Raw genomic sequence first — 13,450 nt, 5'->3', positions numbered from 1 at the left:
CCACGAATATTGAAAAAATATTTTTTTACAAAATCCACGATTATTGAAAAAATATTTTTTTTACAAAGTCCACGATTATTGAAAAAATATTTTTTTAAAAAATCCACGATTATTGAAAAAATATTTTTTTTTAAAAAATCCACGATTATTGAAAAAATATTTTTTTAAAAAATCCACGATTATTGAAAAAAATATTTTTTAAAAAGTCCGCGATTATTAAAAAATATTTTTTAAAAAATCCGCGATCATTGAAAAAATATTTTTAAAAAATCCACGATTATTGAAAAAATATTTTTTAAAACATTCACGATTATTGAAAACATATTTTTTAAAAAATCCACGATTATTGAAAAAATATTTTTTAAAAAATCCACGATTATTGAAAAAATATTTTTTAAAAAATCCACGATTATTGAAAAAATATTTTTTAAAAAATCCACGATTATTGAAAAAATCCACGATTATTGAAAAAATATTTTTTAAAAAATAGACGATTATTGAAAAAATATTTTTTAAAAAATCGACGATTATTGAAAAAATATTTTTTAAAAAATCGACGATTATTGAAAAAATATTTTTTAAAAAATCCACGATTATTGAAAAAATATTTTTTAAAAAATCCACGTTTAATGAAAACATATATTTTAAAAAAGTCCACGTTTAATGAAAAAATATTTTTTTAAAAATCCACTTTTAATGAAAAAATATTTTTTTAAAAATCCACGTTTAATGAAAAAATAATTTTCAAAAAATCCACTATTATTAATAAAATATTATAAAATCCACGATTATTGAAAAAAATATTTTTTAAAAAATTTAAAAAAAAATTAAAAAAATCCACGATTATTTAAAAAAATATTTTTTAAAAAATCCATGATTATTTAAAAAAATATTTTTTAAAAAATCCATGATTATTGAAAAAAATTTTAAAAAATCCATGATTATTGAAAAAAATTTTAAAAAATCCATGATTATTGAAAAAAATTTTAAAAAATCCATGATTATTGAAAAAAATTTTAAAAAATCCATGATTATTGAAAAAAATTTTAAAAAATCCACGAATATTGAAAAAATATTTTTTTACAAAATCCACGATTATTGAAAAAATATTTTTTTACAAAGTCCACGATTATTGAAAAAATATTTTTTTAAAAAATCCACGATTATTGAAAAAATATTTTTTTAAAAAATCCACGATTATTGAAAAAATATTTTTTTTTTAAAAAATCCACGATTATTGAAAAAATATTTTTTTAAAAAAAATCGACGATTATTGAAAAAATATTTTTTAAAAAATTCACGTTTAATGAAAAAATATTTTTTAAAAAATCCACGTTTAATGAAAAAAATATTTTTTTAAAAATCCACGTTTAATGAAAAAACATTTTTTAAAAAATCCACGTTTAATGAAAACATATATTTTAAAAAAGTCCACGTTTAATGAAAAAATATTTTTTTAAAAATCCACTTTTAATGAAAAAATATTTTTTTTAAAAATCCACGTTTAATGAAAAAATAATTTTCAAAAAATCCACTATTATTAATAAAATATTATAAAATCCACGATTATTGAAAAAAATATTTTTTAAAAAATTTAAAAATAATTTAAAAAATCCACGATTATTTAAAAAAATATTTTTTAAAAAATCCATGATTATTTAAAAAAATATTTTTTAAAAAATCCATGATTATTGAAAAAAATTTTAAAAAATCCATGATTATTGAAAAAAAATTTTAAAAAATCCATGATTATTGAAAAAAATTTTAAAAAATCCATGATTATTGAAAAAAAATTTAAAAAATCCATGATTATTGAACAAAATTTTAAAAAATCCACGAATATTGAAAAAATATTTTTTTACAAAATCCACGATTATTGAAAAAATATTTTTTTACAAAGTCCACGATTATTGAAAAAATATTTTTTTAAAAAATCCACGATTATTGAAAAAATATTTTTTTTTAAAAAATCCACGATTATTGAAAAAATATTTTTTTAAAAAATCCACGATTATTGAAAAAATATTTTTTAAAAAGTCCGCGATTATTAAAAAATATTTTTTAAAAAATCCGCGATCATTGAAAAAATATTTTTAAAAAATCCACGATTATTGAAAAAATATTTTTTAAAAAATCCACGATTATTGAAAAAATATTTTTAAAAAATCCACGATTATTGAAAAAATATTTTTTAAAAAATCCACGATTATTGAAAAAATATTTTTTAAAAATCCACGATTATTGAAAAAATATTTTTTAAAACATTCACGATTATTGAAAAAATATTTTTTAAAAAATCCACGATTATTGAAAAAATATTTTTTAAAAAATCCACGATTATTGAAAAAATATTTTTTAAAAAATCCACGATTATTGAAAAAATATTTTTTAAAAAATCCACGATTATTGAAAAAATATTTTTTAAAAAATCCACGATTATTGAAAAAATATTTTTTAAAAAATCGACGATTATTGAAAAAATATTTTTTAAAAAATCGACGATTATTGAAAAAATATTTTTTAAAAAATCGACGATTATTGAAAAAATATTTTTTAAAAAATCGACGATTATTGAAAAAATATTTTTTAAAAAATCCACGATTATTGAAAAAATATTTTTTAAAAAATCCACGTTTAATGAAAACATATATTTTAAAAAAGTCCACGTTTAATGAAAAAATATTTTTTTAAAAATCCACTTTTAATGAAAAAATATTTTTTTAAAAATCCACGTTTAATGAAAAAATAATTTTCAAAAAATCCACTATTATTAATAAAATATTATAAAATCCACGATTATTGAAAAAAATATTTTTAAAAAATTTAAAAAATCCACGATTATTTAAAAAAATATTTTTTAAAAAATCCATGATTATTTAAAAAAAATATTTTTTAAAAAATCCATGATTATTGAAAAAAAATTTAAAAAATCCATGATTATTGAAAAAAATTTTAAAAAATCCATGATTATTGAAAAAAATTTTAAAAAATCCATGATTATTGAAAAAAATTTTAAAAAATCCATGATTATTGAAAAAAATTTTAAAAAATCCATGATTATTGAAAAAAATTTTAAAAAATCCATGATTATTGAAAAAAATTTTAAAAAATCCATGATTATTGAAAAAAATTTTAAAAAATCCACGAATATTGAAAAAATATTTTTTTACAAAATCCACGATTATTGAAAAAATATTTTTTTACAAAGTCCACGATTATTGAAAAAATATTTTTTTAAAAAATCCACGATTATTGAAAAAATATTTTTTTTTAAAAAATCCACGATTATTGAAAAAATATTTTTTAAAAAATTCACGTTTAATGAAAAAATATTTTTTTAAAAAATCCACGTTTAATGAAAAAAATATTTTTTTAAAAATCCACGTTTAATGAAAAAACATTTTTTAAAAAATCCACGTTTAATGAAAACATATATTTAAAAAAAGTCCACGTTTAATGAAAAAATATTTTTTTAAAAATCCACTTTTAATGAAAAAATATTTTTTTAAAAATCCACGTTTAATGAAAAAATAATTTTCAAAAAATCCACTATTATTAATAAAATATTATTAAATCCACGATTATTGAAAAAAATATTTTTTAAAAAATTTAAAAAAAAATTTAAAAAATCCACGATTATTTAAAAAAATATTTTTTAAAAAATCCATGATTATTTAAAAAAATATTTTTTAAAAAATCCATGATTATTGAAAAAAATTTTAAAAAATCCATGATTATTGAAAAAAATTTTAAAAAATCCATGATTATTGAAAAAAATTTTAAAAAATCCATGATTATTGAAAAAAATTTTAAAAAATCCACGAATATTGAAAAAAATATTTTTTTACAAAATCCACGATTATTGAAAAAATATTTTTTTACAAAGTCCACGATTATTGAAAAAATATTTTTTTAAAAAATCCACGATTATTGAAAAAATATTTTTTTTAAAAAATCCACGATTATTGAAAAAATATTTTTTTTAAAAAATCCACGATTATTGAAAAAATATTTTTTAAAAAGTCCGCGATTATTAAAAAATATTTTTTAAAAAATCCGCGATCATTGAAAAAATATTTTTAAAAAATCCACGATTATTGAAAAAATATTTTTTAAAAAATCCACGATTATTGAAAAAATATTTTTAAAAAAATCCACGATTATTGAAAAAATATTTTTTAAACAATCCACGATTATTGAAAAAATATTTTTTAAAAATCCACGATTATTGAAAAAATATTTTTTAAAACATTCACGATTATTGAAAAAATATTTTTTAAAAAATCCACGATTATTGAAAAAATATTTTTTAAAAAATCCACGATTATTGAAAAAATATTTTTTAAAAAATCCACGATTATTGAAAAAATATTTTTTAAAAAATCCACGATTATTGAAAAAATCCACGATTATTGAAAAAATATTTTTTAAAAAATCGACGATTATTGAAAAAATATTTTTTAAAAAATCGACGATTATTGAAAAAATATTTTTTAAAAAATCGACGATTATTGAAAAAATATTTTTTAAAAAATCGACGATTATTGAAAAAATATTTTTTAAAAAATCCACGATTATTGAAAAAATATTTTTTAAAAAATCGACGATTATTGAAAAAATATTTTTTAAAAAATCCACGATTATTGAAAAAATATTTTTTAAAAAATCGACGATCATTGAAAAAATATTAAAATATTTTTTAAAAAATCCATGATTATTGAAAAAATATTTTTTAAAAAATCCATGATTATTGTAAAAATATTTTTTAAAAAATCCACGATTATTGAAAAAATATTTTTTAAAAAATCCATGATTGTTGAAAAAATATTTTTTAAAAAATCCACGATTATTGAAAAAAATATTTTTTAAAAAATCCACCATTATTGAAAAAAATATTTTTTTAAAAAATCCACGATTATTGAAAAAATATTTTTTAAAAAATCCACGTTTAATGAAAAAATATTTTTTAAAAAATCCACGTTTAATGAAAAAATATTTTTTAAAAAATCCACGTTTAATGAAAAAATATTTTTTAAAAAATCCACGTTTTGTGAAAAAATATTTTTTTTTACAAAATCCACGTTTTATGAAAAAATATTTTTTTAAAAAATCCACGTTTTATAAAAAAATATTTTTTAAAAAATCCACGTTTTATGAAAAAATATTTTTTTTTAAACTCCACGTTTTATGAAAAAATATTTTTTAAAAAAATCCACGTTTTACGAAAATTTTTTTTTAAAAAATCCACGTTTTATGAAAAAATTTTTTTTAAAAAATCCACGATTATTAAAAAAATATTTTTTAAAAAATCCACGATTATTAAAAAAATATTTTTTAAAAAGTCCGCGATTATTAAAAAAATATTTTTTAAAAAATCCGCGATCATTGAAAAAATATTTTTAAAAAATCCACGATTATTGAAAAAATATTTTTTAAAAAATCCACGATTATTGAAAAAATATTTTTTTAAAAAATCCACGATTATTGAAAAAATATTTTTTAAAAATCCACGATTATTGAAAAAATATTTTTTAAAAAATTCACGTTTATTGCAATAAAATAGTTTGTAAAAAAATCCAAGTTTATTGACAAAAATTGGAAGTAAAAATCTCCGTTTATTAAAAAAACTTTTTTAAAAAATCCCCTTTTTTGAAAAATATTTTTTAAAAAGTCCCCTTTTTTGAAAAATATTTTTTAAAAAATCCACGTTTTTGGAAATAATATCTTTTAAAAAATTAAATTTTATTTGCATTGGATGATCTTAAATCTAATATTAATATTTCTCCTCGTCACTTTTCAGGAAACAACGCCAAACATTAAGAAAAATGGTTATTGATATTGTACTATCAACCGATATGTCCAAACATATGAGCCTATTGGCTGATTTGAAAACTATGGTAGAAACTAAAAAGGTAGCCGGATCTGGTGTACTACTGCTGGACAATTACACAGATCGTATACAGGTAAGATATCATTAATTTTAATTTGGAATCCTTCTTGAACTACTTTTGCTTCTTCTTCCTTTTAGGTTCTTGAAAATCTTGTCCATTGTGCCGATTTAAGTAATCCAACTAAACCACTACCGCTGTACAAACGTTGGGTTAGCCTGCTAATGGAAGAATTCTTCCTGCAAGGTGATAAGGAACGCGAATCGGGCATGGATATAAGTCCAATGTGTGATCGTTATAATTCGACGATTGAAAAGTCGCAGGTCGGCTTTATTGATTATATTGTACATCCACTCTGGGAAACTTGGGCCGATTTGGTACATCCAGATGCTCAAGATATATTAGATACGCTTGAAGAGAATAGAGACTATTATCAGAGTATGATACCGCCATCACCACCGCCATCACAGGCCGATGAACAATTAGCAACCGATGATAAGATTAGGTTTCAGGTGAGTAACGATTCAAAATAGCCAGGGAAAGGATTTGACTGACACCTCCTCTTTTGTTTAGGTAACCCTTGAAGAGTCCGATCAAGAGAATTTAGCTGAATTAGAGGAGGGTGATGAAACGGCAGCCGAACGTGGTGATGATGGTAGTGTTAATGTTGCTGATAACATGACCACCGCGGGTGATAATAAACCGTCGGGGAGTCAAAATCAACCGCATCACGCTGGAATGTGACGGAGAGTCGTGGGACTATGCCGAAAAATAACTGAAAAGGCGCAAAACTTTTTGCTTATACGTTAGTGACTTTTAAATACAAACAAAAACAACAACAAAACAAATAGAAAACAAACCGCAACAAACCAACAAAAAATAACAGAAAAATCAAAAAAAAAATATCCTCAATATAATCTAGAATTTCTTCGTCATCTCTCTTATACGCAACAACAACAACAATAACAACACCTATACATACAAAAACAACAACAAACAAAGAAATAATTTTCAAATTCAAGACAATGCTAAAATAGCAACAAAAAATACAACAACAAAATAGTTAAGATTTTACTTTTTTTCTAACATACCAACAACAAAAAACAAATAGAATTTTTTTTCATTTAAGTTTTGAAGAAGAAGAACATATAAAACGCATATTTTTTAACAAGAGAAATTAAAATTACAATTAAAATTAAAAGAAGATACATTTTTATGACACCGACAAGTTGGCAAAACCCAAAAATTCAAAGCAAAGTAAATATTTATTAAAAACCAAACCAACAACATAATAATTGTTTAGGGAAAACATAGCAAAACATCAACAACAACAACAACCACAATAACATCAGAAAAAAAGAGAAAAAAAATTTCAAAAGAAATCATGCCTAAAAACCAAAAAAAATATGAACAACAAGAAGAATATCAATTTTCAAAATTTGTTTGTTGTATTTTATTTTATATAAGATTTTTATTATTATTTAAACCAAACTTGAATTCATAATTATTTATATGTAAATTTTTTTTAAATTATTTTTTTTATAATTATTGACAAAACCAAAATTTTATTTAGATACACAAACACTGTAAAACTGACTTTTATAAGAAACCGAAATTGAAATTTGCCACGGACCTTTCAAGCCACTGACTTTGACAATGACATTACCAAGGAAACTCTAACGACAAAACAACAATTATGACAGTTATAAGAGACATGATATGTAAAAAAAGAGAATAATTTCTTCATTTCAACAACAACAACAAAAATCTGTTTCAAAACCAATGTATTTAATTATTCTTTGATTTCATTATAATATAAAATCCAACAAACCCCCCCAAAACTGTTATACAGTCAAACATGAATATGAATAACTACCATTTGTCTTTGTTTGTAAAATGATAAATATTTTGTTTAAATATTTTTCATGTTTTTAAGAAGGAAAAAAACACATAACTAAAATTTCCTCCTCCCCTCCTCACATAAAGTTCTTCACAGCGTCATGTTTGACTGTAACATATAAACATGTAAAAAAAGATTTTGTTTTTAATTCATTAAATTATTAAGAGCTTCTTCATTTTTTCTTCTTTTAAATAATTTCTGTATTTGCATGCAATTGTTTTTAATGTATATTAAGAGAAACAATACCCAGTAAAGAGAGAGAGAAACAAACAAAATTTCAAATTTCTCCTTTGTTAATGATGATTTTCCTTAATTTTTATTATTATGTTTTAAAAATATGTTAAGTTTTAAGATTAAGAAAAAAAAACAGAAACTGCAAGGAAAACAGGTACTTTTTCAAACAAACACACACACAAACACAGGACAGACGTAATGAAAGTATAATTAAACATTTGTTTAAGACCAGGAACCAAAGTAAACAAAGAAAAAACAGAAATCTATGTTGTGAATATCCAATCCAAACTCAAAATATTTTTTTGGAAGAGACAATGAACAAAATGCTAATTGTTATACATAAGGAAAGTAAAGAAAATGTATATTTATACTAGAAATTATATCAAAAATGTTTAAAAATTCCCAAAAAATTTATTTAATCAATTTTTAGACATTAATAACAGTTAAAAATTCAATTGTATAACAGTTTTGAAAATTGAATACACTTTTTTATTAATTTATAACAGTTGTACAACGGTTGCAAATTGTATAACAGTTACGAATCCTGTTGTATAACAGTTATTAACTGAATTACGAATATTGCTAATTGTTTTTCATAAGGAAAGTAAAGAAAATGTACATATATTTATTATATCAAAACTTTTCAAAAATTCCCAAAAAATTATTGAATACATTTTTAGACATTTTTAACTGTTAAAAATGCACTTGTATAACAGTTTTGAAAATTGAATACACTTTTTTATTAGTTTATAACAGTTGTACAACGGCTCCAAATTGTATAACAGTTACGAAACCTGTTGTATAACAGTTATTAACTGAATTAATAAATTTTTGTACATGTATAACAGTTACGAATATTGAATGCATTTTTTGTTAATTTTTTACAGTTGTATAACAGTTATGGATCATGTTATATAATGCATTTCTAACTTTGTATACATTTTTAATAGTTGTATAACCGTAACAAATTATATGGCAGTTCAACGCTCTGTTCACAACAGTTATGCTAATTGTTATACATAAGGAAAGCAAAGAAAATTTATATTTATATTAGAAATTATATCAAAACTTTTTAAAAATTGCACATAAAATTATTAAATCAAATTTTAGACATTTATAACAGTTAAAAGTGCACTTGTATAACAGTTCTGAAAATTTAATACACTTTTTTATTAATTTATAAAGGCTGTACAAGGGTTCCAAATTGTATAACAGTTACGAATCCTGTTGTATAACAGTTATAAACTGAAATAGTGAATTTTTATACATGTATAACAGTTAAAAATTCAGTTGTATAACTGTTACGAATATTGAATACATTTTTTTATTAATTGTTTACAGTTGTATAACAGTTATGGATCATGTTGTATAACAGTTATATAATGCATTACTAACTTTGTATATATTTGTAACAGTTGTATAACCGTTATAAATTGTATGACAGTTCAACATTCTGTTCACAACAGTTATGTATGTTAAATAAATTGTTGATACATTTATAACAGTAATAAATTGTATAACAGTTACGAATCCTGTTGTATAACAGTTATTAACTGAATTAATAAATTTTTATACATGTATAACAGTTACAAATATTGAATACATTTTTTATTAATTTGTTACAGTTGTGTAACGGTTATGTATCATGTTGTATAACAGTTATATAATGCATTACTAACTTTGTATATATTTGTAACAGTTGTATAACCCTTATAAATTGTATGACAGTTCAACTTCTGTTCACAACATTTATGTATGTTAAATAAATTTTTGATACATTTATAACAGTTGCATAAAAGTTATGAATTGTACAACAGTTACGAATCCTGTTGTATAACAGTTATTAACTGAATTAGTGCATTTTTATACATGTATAACAGTTGTATAACAGTTAAAAATTCTTTTGTATAACAGTTAAGAATATTGAATACATTTTCTATTAATTTTCTACAGTTGTATAACAGTTTTGGATCATGTTGTATAACAGTTATATAATGTATTACTAACTTTGTATATATTTGTAACAGTTGTATAACCGTTATAAATTGTATGACAGTTCAACATTCTGTTTATAACAGTAAATACATTTTTGATACATATATAACAGTTGTATCACAGTTATAAATTGTACAACAGTTACAAATCCTGTTGTATAATAGTTATAAACTGAATTAGTGAATTTTTATACACGTATAACAGTTAAAAATTCAGTTGTATAACTGTTACGAATATTGAATACATTTTTTATTAATTGTTTCCATTTGTATAACAGTTATATAATGCATTACTAAATTTGTATATATTTGTAACAGTTGTATAGACGTTATAAATTGTATGACATTTCAACATTCTGTTCATAACAGTAAATAAATTTTTGATACATATACAACAGTTGTATCACAGTTATAAATTGTACAACAGTTACAAATCCTGTTGTATAACAGTTATTAACTGGATTAGTGAGTTTTTATACGTGTATAACAGTTAAAAATTCAGTTGAATAACTGTTACGAATATAGAGTACAGTTGTATAACAGTTATGGATCCTGTTGTATAACAGTTATATAATGCATTATTAACTTTGTATATATTTGTAACAGTTGTATAAACGTTATAAAATGTATGACAGTTCAACATTCTGTTCATAACAGTTATGTACGTTAAATAAATTTTTGATACATTTATAACAGTTATCAATTGTACAACAGTTACGAATCCTCTTGTATAACAGTTATAAGCTGAATTTATTAATTAGTATATATTTATAACAGATGTAAATAATGTAACAGTTAAAAATTCTGTTTGTATGAAAGTTAAGGCCACGACACATAAGAAGCGTGGCATTCTTGCTTAAGTCATATCTGGTAAATAACTAAAGACCAAGTTCCCCCTAATTCAAATGTGATTCTGAAATCTTTTTATTAGGTCGAACTCGGTCTTTAGTCTTCTATCAGATATGACTTCAGTAAGAATGCCATGCTTCTTATGTGTCGAAGCCTTTAAGAATATTGAATAAATTTTCTTATAAATTATAACAGCTGTATAACAATTGTATATTGTATAACAGTTATAAACTGAATTAATGAATTTGCATATATTTAGAACAGTTGTAAATTGTAAAACATTCACAATTTCATAACAGTTATGAATATTGAATACATTTTTATATATTTATAACAGTAGTATAACAGTTGTAAATTGTGCAACAGCTACGAATTAGGTTATAAAACAGTTATAATCCTAATTATACGGATTATTTTGTAAAACAGTAATTAATGCAGTTGTATAACAGTTATGAAACATGCAACGATTACGTATTATTATATTATATGGCAGCTAAAAATTGTGATAAGTTTATGAATTATATTATATAACAGATTTCATGCATATGACAGTTACGAATTATCTTGTATAACAGTTATAAATTCTTTTGTATAACAGTAATGAATTGTAGTACATCAGAAACAAGTGCGTTTTTTAAAAATAATTATTATTTATTTGGAAAATATTAATTTTATTTATTCGTATAACAGTTATAAATTGTATAACAGTTACAAATATTATTGTACAACAGTCATAGACTGCACTACAGTTAATAATTCTTTTGCATTTACGAATTATGCTGTTAAACAATATTTAAATCAGCTGTATAACAGTTAAATATCTGCAACTTTTACTAATTCTGTTGTATGACAGATACTAAATGTAATAAATTTATGAATTCTATTGTATTACAGTTATCAAGGGTATAACAGTTATGAATTCTTTCGTATAATAGTTATAAATTCTAGTGTATAACAGTTATTAATTTCAAAACATTGTATAATAATTGACTTTGTATAATCGATTATTTTTTATATAAAAAAATTAATTATATAACAGTTTTAAATTATATAATTGTTACGAAATCTATTGTATAACAGTTTTCGACTGCATTGCAGTTAATAGTAGTTTTACAGATGCAAATTATGTTGTAAAACAATTTTTAAACCACCTATATAACAGTTATAAACGTGTAACAATTAATGATTCTGTTGTATAACAGCTATAAATTGTAATGAACTTATAAATTTTGTTAAATAACAGTTATCAAGGGTATAACACTTATGAATTCTCTCGTGCAAATAATTTTGTATAATTTAGAACAAAAAAATATTATCTTTTTAATTATATAACAGTTTTAAATTATATAATTGCTCCGAAGCTTATTGTGTAACAGTTTTAGACTACATTGCAGTTAATAGCAGTTTTACAGATGCGTATTATGTTGTAAAAGAGTTTTTAAATCAGTTATATAACAGTTTTAAATGTGTCACAATTAGTGATTCTGTTGTACAACAGCTATAAATTCTAATGAACATATAAATTCTGTTATATAACAATTACTGTATAACAGTTACGAATCCTGCTGTATATCAGTTATAAAACTGTTAAAAATTGTAAGCTGTCATAATAAAATTTACTGTTATGAACTGTTTTGCCTTTACGGATTCCGTTGTGCAACAGTTACGAATTATTTTATATAATAATTATAGAGCGTATAACAGTTTTGAATCTGTTGTACAACAGCTAAAAACTTTACTAAATTTGTTAATTCTGTTGCAGTTATTAAGTGTATTGCATTTTGAATTGTCTCGTATAACAGTTATAGAGCGTATAACAGTTTCGATTCTTTTGTAGAACAGCTAAAAACTTTACTAAATTTGTTAATTCTGTAGCAGTCATTTTGTGTACTGCATTTTGAATTGTCTTGTATAACAGTTATGAATTCTATTGTATAAGAATTATTAATTGTATAATATTAAAACTTTATAACAACCGATTTTTTAAAAATTCTTTTTTTTAACAAAAAATATTAATTTCTTTTAATTGTATAACAGTTATATATTTTATAACACTTGGAATTATTTTACATTATCCATTTATATAACCGTTTCTTAATTCTGAGGAATTTTTAAGAATAATAAGTTGTATAACAGTGAGTAATTATACCAGTATAACAGTAAGAAATTGATAGACTTCAGTGATTTTTTATATAAAACTAATGAATTATATAACAAATACTACTTGTTTAATTCACAGAGTTAGAAATTATAACAGTAAGAATTTGTTTTGTAACAGTTCTGCTGTAATAATCAATATTCTTGTACAAGTGAAACTGTTATACAACTTGTGGTAGTGTTATGCCAATGTAAAACTGTTGCGTATTGTGTTTTCTGACCAAAGTAGTTGTCAAATTAGCAACATCAATATTATTTCAATATTATTTTACAAGTGAAACTGTTATACAACTTGTGAAACTGTTATATCAATGTAAAACTGTTGTGTACTGTGGTTTCTGACCAAAAATACATCACTTTTAAACGTCATGTTAAACTGTCATAAAAAGTTTAAAAAAATTGATTTACGTATCAAACTGTTATACCAC

At 21.3% G+C, this 13,450-nt stretch overlaps 1 protein-coding gene across 39 annotated transcripts in view; it reads left to right on the top strand.

The window, feature by feature from the left end:
• The window catches only part of dnc (phosphodiesterase dunce), a 1,334,769-nt gene extending 1,327,710 nt beyond the window's left edge, over positions 1-7,059 (top strand). For all 39 annotated transcript variants that reach the window (XM_073977500.1, XM_073977499.1, XM_073977474.1 and 36 more), the window contains 3 exons: positions 5,801-5,963; positions 6,029-6,400; positions 6,462-7,059. In XM_073977500.1, coding sequence (XP_073833601.1) covers positions 5,801-5,963; positions 6,029-6,400; positions 6,462-6,632 — 706 coding nt within the window. In that variant the 3' untranslated portion in view covers positions 6,633-7,059. The remainder of the gene's footprint in view (positions 1-5,800; positions 5,964-6,028; positions 6,401-6,461) is intronic.
• The last annotated feature ends 6,391 nt before the right edge of the window (positions 7,060-13,450 follow it).

This window comes from Musca autumnalis, unplaced genomic scaffold (assembly GCF_047663935.1).
Source record: "Musca autumnalis isolate F117 unplaced genomic scaffold, ASM4766393v1 scaffold_3, whole genome shotgun sequence".
Taxonomy (NCBI): domain Eukaryota; kingdom Metazoa; phylum Arthropoda; class Insecta; order Diptera; family Muscidae; genus Musca; species Musca autumnalis.
The sequence above is the reverse complement of the archived record's forward strand: the minus strand, read 5'-3'. Positions and strand labels throughout refer to the sequence as shown.